General features: G+C 53.3%; 1 protein-coding gene across 2 annotated transcripts in view; it reads left to right on the forward strand.

Moving 5' to 3' along the window:
• The window catches only part of PIK3C2B (phosphatidylinositol-4-phosphate 3-kinase catalytic subunit type 2 beta), a 70,273-nt gene that overhangs the window by 14,027 nt on the left and 43,077 nt on the right, over nt 1-13,169 (forward strand). For both annotated transcript variants that reach the window (XM_075996927.1, XM_075996926.1), the window contains exon 2: nt 10,594-11,614. In XM_075996927.1, the coding sequence (XP_075853042.1) occupies nt 10,682-11,614 (933 nt within the window). In that variant the 5' untranslated portion in view covers nt 10,594-10,681. The remainder of the gene's footprint in view (nt 1-10,593; nt 11,615-13,169) is intronic.

Consider the following 13,169-nt stretch of genomic DNA (forward strand, 5'->3'; position numbering starts at 1 on the left):
CTCTGAGGACAGAGCTCTGGCACATCCGTGCTGAGTGTGTAACGGTGGAGGGAGAGCAAGGGCTGGGCCAAGACTGTTTCTAAGTGTCGCCACCATGCTGGCCTCCCCGCATGGGGTCTGTGGCCCCTTCCCGGCTGTGCAGTGGCTCCAGCGAGAGACCCAGGGCAAAGCCACTTACCCTTAGTGGGCCTCCCTCCCCTCCTCCGTGACAGGACCGAGGAGCTTGTCATCGAGAAGAGGGAGAACCTTTCGGAAGTCTGAGAAAAGTGTGGCTGGGCATGGTGGTCACGGTTCTTGCCCGTCATCCGAGCACTTTGCGAGGCCCAGGTGGGAAGATCGCTTGAGGCCAGGAATTTGAGACCAGCCTGGGCAACATAGCAAGACCCTGTCTCTACAAAAAATAAAACAATTAGCAGGCATGGTGTTGCTTGCCTGTAGTCCCAGCTGCTTGGGAGGCTGAGGTGGGGGTCAGGGTCAGGGTGGGGGATCGCTGAGCCCAGGAGTTCAAGGCTGCAGTGAGCTAGGGTGGAGTCACTGCACTCTGGCCTGGGAGACAAAGCAAGACCCTGTCTCAAAAAAAAAAAAAAGTTTGAGAAAGGTGCTACCAGAAAATACCCAAAGAATTGTGATTGAATGAATTGGAGACCCTCGGTAAAAGCATTGGCCCCCAGCAAAGATATCGTCCTTCCAGAGGATGGTCTCGCTGGCATTATTTGGTGCCCTCTGGCCAGTCTGATGCCTTTGCAGGTGCCCTGACATACATCCCTGTCCCCTTGCCATGGGTTGGGCCCTCATCTGAAGTGCCCCTCGGCACTGCCTCCTTGTTCCTTGCAGACCCTGATGGGTGGGCCTAGCCCGGCTGGAAGACTTGGGGAGTCGGGACCCACTGTCCTCTCATCTCCTCTCTTCGGGGGACCCTCTAGGCAGAGCAGAGCCTTGCGGGTCTGTTCTGTCCTCACCTGGGTGCCCTGGCCAGATGGGAACAGCTGTGACCTGCTTTATGGACTCTGCCTAATGGGCCGGCGACTCACCCACGCAGGAATCCGGGAGAACTGGATTCCCGAGGGCATGAGACAGGGAAGCTGAACAGAGGCTGGAGGTGACAGGTGACAATCTGGGCCTGCAGGAAGCAGACTGTGTGTGTTGAAGCAAAGCTGAGCAGGAGGATGATGGGTGGGGGCGGGGCAAGGACTAAAGAGAGCCGCTGTGTCCCCAGCTCCCAGCTTCCTTTCTACTTCGTGGGGTCTGCAGTATCTGCAGAGCGTCCCGGGCGTCCTAGGTGTTGTTGATTGCAAATGTTGAGGCGGTTTTTCTGATTTGGGATGGGCTGGTGTGAAGAAGTTTCCTCCTCTCCGTTGGAGGCCGCGGTTGGCAAGGAGAAGGCATCCTGGGACCTGCCCTGTCCCCCACCACCATCCTGTCCCTCTGCCTTTCTCTGGGAGGCCGAGGAGGCTGGAGGAGTCCCTGGCAACTACCATGGCCCTGAGAGGGAGCCTGGGGTGAACCGGACAGACGGCCTGGTTCCCGGGCTGCAGCGGGAGGGAGGAGCGGGAGGAGGAAGTAGGAAGTGTGAGCCAGACAGTGAGATGTGGCTGCTCTGGCTCCTGGGCTGATTCCTGGGTTAGAAATCCGCACACTGCCAAGACTTCGCTTCCCTCTTTGCCAAACGTTCCATTCAGTGCGTTGCCAGCTCCCGGTCCCTGGCCCTGAGATCCGACTTGCCGGCTCTAGAGGAAGGAAAGTTTGTAGAGGAGCCGCAAGCCGCCTCACCTCTTCCATCCCTGTCTCTCCTCGTACTCAGAGCCCAGCATCTGCAAGGATTCAGCGTGTGCCTGTGATCAGAGCCAGCTGACCAAGTACGTTTCTCAGCTGGAATCGAGGACCCCGGGGCTCTGAATTAAAGGCAGCCGTGCATGCATGTGACTCTATCTAACCATGTCCTGGCAGGCTCCTAGCACCTGTCCCTCTGCTCGTCTAGGACCCAGAAAGACTTTTTATAAAACTCTTGTATCCACTTTGGCTTTGAATTAGTAGAGAGTCCAGGGTATGCCCAGGGAATAGAGGGATGGGGGTAAATCCTGGCAGGAAATGCTGAACCAGGTGGGGCTGCTGTAGTTTGGCTAAGAAGATGCTAGAGAGGGGATGGATGCCTGAGTGGGAAGAAAACCCAAGCAGTTGTTTCTCACCTAACGTTTGGAGCTAAAGGAGAGCTGCACAGAGGGGCTGGAACATAGGCTAGGTAAACTGAAGACCTTGTTGGTGGCCGGGTGCGGTGGCTCACGCCTGTAATCCTAGCACTCTGGGAGGCCGAGGCGGGCGGATTGCTCGAGGTCAGGAGTTGGAAACCAGCCTGAGCAAGAGCGAGACCCCGTCTCTACTATAAATAGAAAGAAATTAATTGGCCAACTAATATATATATAGAAAAAATTAGCCGGGCATGGTGGTGCATGCCTGTAGTCCCAGCTACTCGGGAGGCTGAGGCAGGAGAATTGCTTGAGCCCAGGAGTTTGAGGTTGCTGTTAGCTAGGCTGATGCCAGGGCACTGTAGCCTGGGCAACAAAGTGAGACTGTGTCTCAAAAAAAAAAAAGACCTCGTTGGTGCATGGGATTCAGTGATGGACATCAAAGACCCATATAGAGCTATATAAAACCTGTGCGCTTTAAATGAGGAAGCAGGGATCAGATGCACGTCTGTTGGAGGCAGGGAGCTGTCCTACTTGACCTTCTTGATATACCTTCCTGCCGGAGGAGTCAGATTCCTGGCAGGGCATGCTGGTGTCCCCTGTTAGGCCGGGCTGTGGGGGCTGGGGGCAGGTGGAACTGGCCCACAGGTATGGAGTGAGCTGTGGGACATGGGTCCCTGGCTGCAAAGCCAGTGGAATTTGGGGTATGGGTGAGTGTAGGTGCTGGGGGATGGACAGAGGCAGGGGTCCTCTCTGAAGAGAAAACTCTGGAAGCCAAAGGGGTTAAGTCCTTACGGCCTCCAACCCCTTGACCCTGTCTGCCCTGAGGGGAGGTGCTGAGGGTCCCTTCCTAGGGCAGTCCTAGAACTGAGCTCTCTGCTCTTAGGGAAAACTGCTGAGTATCAGTCAGGACACCCAAGGCTGAGACCCTCGGTATTTTTCACCACCTTGTCTGGTAGCTCTCCATTTTCCCTGCTCGGTGAATATGCTCCAAGACATGCAGTGCCTTTCCACAATTAAATCCTCCCCAAGGGGGGATTTAATTATTTATGCATATATCTATCATCTTTGAGAGATCATAAGCTCCCTGGAATTGTGCGATGGTCATTTGAATACTAGTCTTTGTGTGTACATGTGCCTGGCGTGGCATGTGGCTGGCACTCAGCACCCATTGGGAAACAAGTCTGTGGTTCAGGGTGCAGGGAGGAGATTACCCAGACTTATTTAGATTCTCCCAGTCCCAGGCAGAGCAACTCTGATATGGAGTCCTCCAGAAAGACAGCAGGAAGCCTTTCTAGCCACTAGCTTCAGTGCTGGCCCCTGGGGCCCCTCCTTCTCTGGCCTGGGGACTGAACAGAGCCAGCTCCTCTGGAGGGAGTGCCCTCTCCTCCCTCTCCACCCTTTGACTCTGGACGATTGTGTCACTCTGCCCTGATCCCATTTCCTCCCCTGCCAGCCGCCCCAGCCAGCTGCGGGCAGCCGTGTGGACTAAGCTCGGTGCCTGGTGCTGCTTAGACCCTGGCACCAATCTGCTTGGCCACAAGCATGCCTTCTTCCTTCATCAGCTGACTGCCTGGTGCTTTTTGGGGTCCCTTTACCCAGTTCCTTGTCTTTCTAAGAGTCCTGAAACCCTAGTCTGTGGGGTCAAACCCAGCGGCATGTGTGAATCACCTGAGGGGGTTCTGAAACTTGCTGAGTCCAGGGACTCACCCCACCGAACCAGAACCGCCAGGGAAGGGGCCAGGAGTTTCTGTGTTTAAAAAACTTCCCAGATGATAATCTCGGTCATTCAGATGTGGACTGGATATTAGATAATGTTATTGTGTCAACGCTAAATTTTGTGGGTGTGCTAATGGCATTGTGTTTATGTAAGAGGATTTCCTTGTTCCTAGGAGAGTCAAGCTGAAGTTTTTAATGATTAAGCAGAGAAAGAGAGAGAGCAAATGTGGGGAAATGTTAACAATTAGTGCATGCAGGTGGTGAAAGGAAACTGGCTGTCTTGGACCTTTCAGACGGTTTCCATCTGCTCCCTAAGAGATGGGCACCAGGAGAGGACCCAGCCAGGGTGAGCAAGTTGCACAACACCAGGAGGCGCCGTTCACGTGGTTTTCCTTGTTGTTTTCAGGGGGTGTTTACGCACGTAGAATACAATGTGTGGGGTGTTCCCTGGGGTTGAGCTGCATAGTAGTGGTGGCCCTAGTCACCTCCTGGATGGGCTGCAGATCTGCCCTTCTTCTTCCCTGGATTCTACGTGGCTGTTTGCTTTTTTTTTTTTTTTTTTTTTTTTTTTTTTGTGAGACAGAGTGTTGCTTTGTTGCCCAGGCTAGAGTGAGTGCCATGGCGTCAGCCTAGCTCACAGCAACCTCAAACTCCTGGGCTCAAGCGATCCTCCTGCCTCAGCCTCCCAAGTAGCTGGGACTACCGGCATGCACCACCATGCCCGGCTAATTTTTTCTATATATTTTTAGTTGGCCAATTAATTTCTTTCTATTTATAGTAGAGACGGGGTCTCGCTCTTGCTCAGGCTGGTTTCAAACCCCTGACGTCTAGCAATCCGCCCGCCTCGGCCTCCCAGAGTGCTAGGATTACAGGCGTGAGCCACCGCACCCAGCTGGCTTTTTGCTTTTTTTTTTTTTTTTTACGGAATCCCTAGTAGCCCTTGAGGACTAAGGGAATAGAGTGATTTCAACGCAGCAGAGGCTGAAAGGGAGGAGGGAGGCAGGAAACCTGAGACCCTGATTCCTAAAATACTTTGCGTGTGTCTCCTACCTCTGGAAAATGAAATCTGGGGCCCAAGTTCTTGGAGGAAGCCAGCCTCTTCCTGCTGCTCCTGCCTTTCTCCTTTGCCTCTCTGGACTCCCTGTGCCTGGCTGCTCTCTGAACCTCCGCTTCCCCTTGGGGGTGGCTCTCCTGGTCCTGCGGGGGGTGCTGTGTGACCCGCCACCATCTCTCAGCATCAGGCTGAGCTGACTGCTGGGCTTTCTGGAAGGAACAGCTGCCAGTGTGGCCCGGCATGAGATCTCTCCGCGGGCTGGGCTTCTTTCCCTGTGTGGCTGAGACAGTCTAGTGGTGTCCTGGCCCAGAGCCAGGGGGACGGTGGTCAGAAAGGGGTGGCTCGTCTTTCCTCCATCTGAACTGCAGTCTGGAAGGAGCCTCAGGAGCCGGGCCTGCGCGGATCACCCTTGGGCCTTTCCTTCTGTTTCCTGTGACTTTGGAGTCCTCTGAGACATTTGAATTAGCGGACCAGTAGGTCTGAGTCAAAGAACCCCAGAGCTGGAAGGCACTTTGTGTGGTTTCCTTGTCCATTGGTGCACCTGCCTTGCAGATGCCAAACCTGGCCTGATACTATTTGAACCCAGTCCTGTGTTACAAGGACCTTAAGATCTTGATCGCCCGTCTCCACTTCTAGCAACTCTTTACCACCGGAAAGTTCTGTATTCACAGTCTACTGAAAGTACATTTTTCTCAGAGGAGACAAGGTGAATTTGGAACTTGAGGAGCTCAGTAGGGGTTGACAGTTCCAGGAACATGTAATTTTGAATAAAACATTTTCAGACCATGTTTGATACACCGTTTGCTATTGGAAGCATAAAGAAGGGGTCCAATCTGGGGGTTCAGAGAAGGCTTCCTGCAGAACACGCTATCCGAGCAATGTCCCAGGAGGGCGAGTTAGAGTCACATGGGCACGCCCAGGAGAAGGAAGAACTTGACCCAAATCACAGCGGTATCAGACACATGGTGACGAATGGTTGATTTTGAGAGGGAGAGGGGGGCTGCGATGAAGGTCTTATAGAGGAATCAGAGAGCCTTTGGAGGTTTTTAAGCAAGGAGTAGGGTGATCAGATTTATATTTTAGGAAGAGCTCTCAGGCTGCTGTGTAGAAAAATCTTGGCCGGGAGTGGTGGCTCACCCCTGTAATCCTGGCACTCTGGGAGGCCAAGGCGGGCGGATTGCTCGAGGTCAGGAGTTCGAGACCAGCCTGAGCAAGGGTGAGACCCCATCTCTAGTAAAAATAGAAAGAAATTAATTGGCCAACTAAAAATGTATATATAGAAAAAATGAGCCAGGCATGGTGGCACATGCCTGTAGTCCCAGCTACTCAGGAGGCTGAGGCAGGAGGATCGCTTGAGCCCAGGAGTTTAAGGCTGCTGTGAGCTAGGCTGATGCCACAGCACTCTAGCCCAGGCAACAGAGTGAGACTCTGTCTCAAAACAAAAAATAAGGCCGGGCGCGGTGGCTCACGCCTGTAATCCCAGCACTCTGGGAGGCCAAGGCGGGCGGATTGCTAGACGTCAGGAGTTCAAAACAAGCCTGAGCAAGAGCGAGACCCCGTCTCTACTATAAATAGAAAGAAATTAATTGGCCAACTAATATATATAGAAAAAATTAGCCGGGCATGCTGGCGCATGTCTATAGTCCCAGCTACTCGGGAGGCTGAGGCAGGAGGATCACTTGAGCCCAGGGGTGTGAGGTTGCTGTGAGCTAGGCTGACGCCACGGCACTCACTCTAGCCTGGGCAACAAAGCGAGACTCTGTCTCAAAAAAAAGAAAAGGAAAAGAAAAACAAGAGAAAGTCTTGAAAAGGGAAAGCTTAGGAGGAGGAGGAACTGTTAGAAGGCCATTGTAATAGCCAAGTGAGAGAAGATAAAGGCGTGAATTAGGGCAGCCACAGTTAGGGTAGGAAGAAGAACCAGCTTAGGGAAGTCTTGCAAGGAAAAGTTGGCAGGCCTGGGCAATTGGATATGGGGAGAAAGGGAAGAGGCAGGTGTGTAGGGAGGCTGTAAGGTTTCTGGCTGGGGCCGCTGGGCGGTGCCAATGACTGCCTGGGGAACCAGAAGCAAGGAGCAGGTTGTAGGGAGGAGAGAAGACGATTATTCCACTTCGGACATTTGGATTTTGAGGCATGCGTGGGTGTATGAACTTGCAGGAGAGAGCCGCATTTGGGATCATCCACGTGTGAGTAGTATGAGTAGGAAACAAGAATAGATGGGGTTTCCCAAGCAGAAAGGGCAGAGAATTCACAGTGGGCTGAGGATGGAATCCTGAGCCAAGAGCAACATGTCAGGGTGGTCAAAGGAAAAGGGAGACAAAGAAGGAGGTGGAGAAAGAACAAGGGGAAATAGCATCATGAAAGCCAGAGGGGAGAGGGCTGAAGGAGGAAGGGAACGGCTGCAGGGTCAGATGCGGTGGCAGGCAGAGAGAAATGCCTGCTGGGCCGGGCAGCCTGGGTGTCGCTGCAGGAGCCGATTTAGTGGGGTGTTGGGGATGGACGCCAGATGACAGTGAGTTAAAGAGAAAGTGGGAAGGGAGACACTTGATATATCGGCTGTCGTCTGCTGTCTCGGGAAGCTTGGCTGAGAAGGGAAGGAAGAACAGAGAGGACAAAAAGTCAAGGGCGGCCGGGCGCGGTGGCTCACGCCTGTAACCCTAGCACTCTGGGAGGCCAAGGCAGGAGGATCGCTTGAGGTCAGGAGTTCAAGACCAGCCTGAGCAAGAGCGAGACCCCCGTCTCTACTAAAAATAGAAAAAATAGCCAGGCATGGTGGTGCACATGCCTGTAGTCCCAGCTACTTCGGGAGGCTGAGGCAGGAGGATCGCTTGAGCCCAGGAGTTTGAAGTTGCTGTGAGCTAGACTGACGCCAGGCCACTCTAGCACGGGCGATACAGAGCAAGACTCTGTCTCGAAAGGAAAAAAGTCAAGGGCAGGTGTTTAGGGTTTTTTCTTTTCTTTTTAAGGGTGGAAGAGGTGTGTTTATGTGTTGGGCAGAGAAGCCACATTGAGGAGAAGAGGCTGAGGGTACAGGAGAGGGAAGGGAAATCCACGCAGCTCTGTCCCGGAGAAGATCAAGTGGATGGAGCGAGAGGGTTGTGTCTCAGCAGGGGGCGGAACCTGCCTTCCCCTGAGACCAGAATGAGGAAAGTGATGCTGATGCAGGCGTGGATAAGCTAGAGTTGGAAGGGAGGCAGGAAGTTGAGAGACAGTTTTTCCGATGGCCTCGGTTTTCCTCCTCACGATGGTGCCTGGCTAAGGCAAATCTTAATATGCTGCTTGTCCCAGCTCAGGGCTGAAAATACACACTCATTCCTTGGATGCAAGGCTTAAGCTCAGTCCCACTCTGAGCACTGATCGAGCGTCTCCTACCTGTAAGGCACTGGGACTCCTTTTCCGGGGCCGATTGCCCAGCTCCAGGAAGCCAGGCTCTGGGTATGCCCGTCTGCTCATGCTGCTCCTTTGCGTTTCAGATAGCAAGACTCCCTCATGCCTCTGCAGATAAAAAGTCATCCACAGGGAGCTGTGGAAAGGCAGAGAAAGTCAACAGGCAGAGAAATGAGCAAACAGCTGCTTCGGCTACCCCGAGGCTGGGCTTGGGCTATTCCCTCTTTGGGGACTTACTTCCTGAGAACGATGGTTGTCAGCCGTGGCCAGCCATGGCCCTTCAGCTGCACCCGGGCCTGGGAGGGCACCCCAGGCTAAGGGATATCTTTGTCCTAATTTATTTAGAATCTATAGACACTTGCCACTCAAGAATCTATCTGAACCATTTTCCTATTGATGTTTTCAACTGTTTTTATTTTTATTAATTTTTCGAGATAGAGTCTCGCTTTGTTGCCCAGGCAACAAAGTGCCATGTTGCCTTTGTTGTGCCATGGCGTCAGCCTAGCTCACAGCAACCTCAAACTCCTGGGCTCAAGCGATCCTCCTGCCTCAGCCTCCCGAGTAGCTGGGACTACAGGCATGTGCCACCATGCCCGGCTAATTTTTTTTATATATATTAGTTGGCCAATTAATTTCTTTGTATGTTTAGTAGAGACGGGGTCTCGCTCTTGCTCAGGCTGGTTTTGAACTCCTGACCTCGACCAATCTGCCGGCCTCGGCCTCCCAGAGTGTGTCCTAATTTACTTAGAATCTAAAGACACTTGCCACTCAAGAATCTATCTGAACCATTTTCCTATTGATGTTTTCAACTTTTTAATCGCAAGGAATAACGTTTCCTACGTTCGTTACCTGTTGGGTGAAGCAATACAGTGGGATAAACAATTTTTGATAATTTTATGAAATTGTGAGCGTCTTGGCTGTTGGTGCCAAACATCAGAAGTGACTACTTCACACTTAGCCTCACCCAGCCTAATCACAAACCCACATATCCGTGGTTCTCAGCTTGGGACATAGGCGACAATCTCCTGGGGCCGTTTTGAAAATCCCATTGTCCTACCGCAGACCAGTGAAATCAGAATCTCTTGAGAGCCTCTGGGCATCTGCACTTTTGAGACGTCCCCAGAGCTGAGAACCGCGGGGCCAGGCTGCCCTTGCTGTTGCAACCATTGGTTCTGTGCTTCTCACGTTTTCATGTCAGCCTTCTAGAAAAAGGGGTACCAATGCTAGGAGGGGCTGCTGGTAGCCAGAGGCAGCAGCCCTGGGGGTCCTGTCGGGCTTTCTGAGCTCTGGGGGGAAAAAACATCAGCATTTTGGCACACCTGTAATCCATCAGGCATCCGGGTCTCACCTGTGGCTAAGCTTTGTTTCATTGCACATATGGTGTATTTTGGGAGGTTCCCAGTGTAAGCTGAGTAATCATACGGCGTGTTTAACAGGGCTCCACTGTACTCTTCATTGACAGTTTTATTGGGGCATAGTTGACATACGATAAACTAATACATATTTAAAGTGTACAATTTGATAAGTTTTGACATGGGAGTGGACCAGCGAAGTCATTACCACAGTCAAGATGATGACCGTACTCATCATCCCAAAAGTTCCCTTATGCCCCTTTGTAATCCACCCCTCTTTCTACTCCTTCTCCATGTCACTGTGGATCAGTTTGCATTTTCCAGAATTTTATGTAAGTGGAATCATACAGACTCATACTCTTTTGTCTCTGGTGTCTTGTACTCAGCATAGCTGTTTTTTTTTTTTTTTTTTTTTTTTTTGAGACAGAGTCTTACTTTGTTGGCGGGGCTAGAGTACTGTGGCGTCAGCCTCGCTCACAGCAACCTCAAACTCCTGGGCTCAAGTGATCCTCCTGCCTCAGCCTCCCAAGTAGCTGGGACTACAGGCACGTGCCACCATGCCCGGCTAATTTTTCCATATATTTTTAGTTGGCCAATTAATTTCTTTCTATTTATAGTAGAGACGAGGGTCTCGCTCAGGTTGGTTTCGAACTCCTGACCTCGAGCGATCCGCCCGCCTCGGCCTCCCAGAGTGCTAGGATTACAGGTGTGAGCCACCGTGCCCGGCCAGAGGACACCTGTATTAGATGGATGGGTAAAGTGATCTTGGTGTCTCTTTTGCCTTCCATCTGTTGTAAGTGCTAATAAAGAAACAGGCACTGGCTCCGATCATGTTACCTAAATCAGAGTGTGAATCCCTCTTTGTGGCCGAACGACTGATATTTCTACCTCTCCCTCGCAGGTGCCCAGACACCATGCCACAGCCCCCCGGACCTGACGTTGGCAGGAAGTAGAAGACTTCCTCGGCTCCTCTGTCCCCCGTCTTCACCATGTCTTCGACTCAGGGCAATGGGGAGCACTGGAAGTCCCTGGAGTCGGTGGGCATCAGCCGCAAAGAGCTGGCCATGGCCGAAGCCCTGCAGATGGAGTATGACGCTCTGTCCCGGCTCCGCCACGACAAGGAGGAGAGCAGAGCCAAGCAGAGCACGGGCCCCTCTCTCATCAGCTGGGACGAGCCTGCCTTGGACTTCTACAGCAAGCCCACAGGAAGGCGGGCCGACCTCAAGCTCTTACGCGGTCTCTCTGGCTCCGATCCTACCCTCAACTACAACTCGCTCTCCCCACAGGAAGGGCCGCCTGACCACTCTACCTCCCGGGGCCCCCAGCCTGGCCCAGATCCCTGGCCCAAAGGCTCCCTGCCTGGAGATTATCTCTACATTTTCGATGGTTCAGATGGGGGACCCTCCTTGTCCCCAGGACCCGGGGACACAGGTGACTCTCGCAAGAAACTGTCCCCACCTCCTCTGCCTCCCCGCGTCTCTATCTGGGACACTCCTCCCCTGCCTCCCAGAAAGGGGTCCCCCTCATCCTCTAAGATCTCCCAGCCCGAAGACATCAACACTTTTCCTCTGGGCGGATCGCCGCCAGACAAACTGCTCGGGCACGGGATCCTGGAAGAGGAGGAGTTGCCGGGAGGTGGGGGTCAGGGGCGCCTGCTGGGGTCTGTGGACTACGAGGGCATCAATGACGCCATCACGAGGCTCAACTTGAAGTCAACCTACGACGCAGAGATGGTGCGGGACGCCACCAGGAGCTGGAAGGAGGGCCGAGGGCCCTTGGACTTCGGCAAGGACACCTCTGGAAAGCCTGTGGCCCGGAGCAAGACCATGCCCCCGCAGGTGCCCCCCCGCACTTACGCCTCCCGCTATGCCAACCGGAAGAATGCGACACCTGGCAAGAACCACCGGATTTCCGCGGCTCCGGTGAGGGCCTTGTTGTTTCCTTTCCCTCCGTCCCTCCGTCCCTCCCTCCCTCCCTCCCTCCCTTCCTTCCTTCCTTCCTTCCTTTCTTCCTTCCTTCCTTCCTTCCTTCCTTCCTTCCTTCCTTCCTCACTCACAAACAAGGACTAGTCCCTTTTCTTTTTTTTTTTTGAGACAGAGTCTCACTCTGTTGCCCAGGCTAGAGTGAGTGCCGTGGCGTCAGCCTAGCTCACAGCAGCCTCAAACTCCTGGGCTCAAGCAATCCTCCTGCCTCAGCCTCCTGAGTAGCTGTGACTACAGGCATGCACCACCCTGCCCGGCTAATTTTTTCTATATATATTAGTTGGCCAATTAATTTCTTTCTATTTTATAGTAGAGACGGGGTCTTGCTCTTGCTCAGGCTGGTTTCGAACTCCTGACATCTAGCAATCCGCCCACCTTGGCCTCCCAGAGAGCTAGGATTACAGGCGTGAGCCACCGCGCCCGGCCCTAGTCCCTTTTCTTCTTTGCTGTTCTCAATCCAAATCTGCCAAGTCCCCACCCCTTCAGTCCGCTCCTCTTCTCTACTTCTGCCATCATGACCGGGCCCTGGTTGACCCATTGGAGGCTGGGTTGGGGGGATGCCCGTAGAGGTACGGCTCCCTTTCTCTCTCTTCCATGTATTTTGGCCAAAACGGCCCCTCTGCGGGCAGGCATTTGGGGATCCTGGTTCCTAGCGTGTGCCCGCTTCCTGATGAAAGGGCTGAATCGGGAGTTAGGGGATTCATTATTGACTCTGTGGCTGAAAGGGCCTGTGGACTCGAGCAAGTTGCTTCCGCTTTCTGAGGCCCTGCTCTGCCAAGAGTGCTGCGTAGCGGTGAAGATCTTTCACGACATTAGCCACTCGCTTAGCGCTCCCTGAATACCGGAGCCTGGTCCAGATCTCCACAACAACCCTTCCTGATAGTCCAAAGCCGCACAGCAAGAAGTGGCAGAGCGAGCGTTCGACCCTGGCCGCTCTCCTTCCAAAGCCTTGTCTCTCTTTCTCTCGCCCTCTCCCTGTCTCTTTCCCTCTCCCTCTGTTTTTTTTTTTGACAGAGTCTCACTCTGTCGCATGGGCTAGAGTGCCGTGGCGTCAGCCTAGCTCACAGCAACCTCAAACTCCTGGGCTCAAGCCATTCTCCTGCCTCAGCCCCCTGAGTAGCTGGGACTACAGGCATGCGCCACCATGCCCGGCTAATTTTTTCTATATATTTTTTAGTTGACCGATTAATTTCCTTCTATTTTTAGTAGAAACGGGGGTCTCGCTCTTGCTCAGGCTGGTTTCGAACTCCTGACCTCCAGCGATCCGCCCGCCTCGGCCTCCCAGAGTGCTAGGATTACAGGCGTGAGCCACCGCGCCTGGCCACAATGAAAGTATTTAGAAAAGATGTGCGATACGGCGATAATTTTCCTTTTATCAGTGCAGCGTGTGAAATAGCACAGCATCCTCACTGGAGCCCCAGGTGGTTCCAGGGCAGCTTTGGTCTTTTTTCTGGTTCGGAGGAGCATCAGCGGCATCCCCATGGGCGGGACCTGG

The sequence above is a fragment of the Microcebus murinus genome, chromosome 23 (genome assembly GCF_040939455.1).
Source record: "Microcebus murinus isolate Inina chromosome 23, M.murinus_Inina_mat1.0, whole genome shotgun sequence".
Lineage (NCBI taxonomy): Eukaryota > Metazoa > Chordata > Mammalia > Primates > Cheirogaleidae > Microcebus > Microcebus murinus.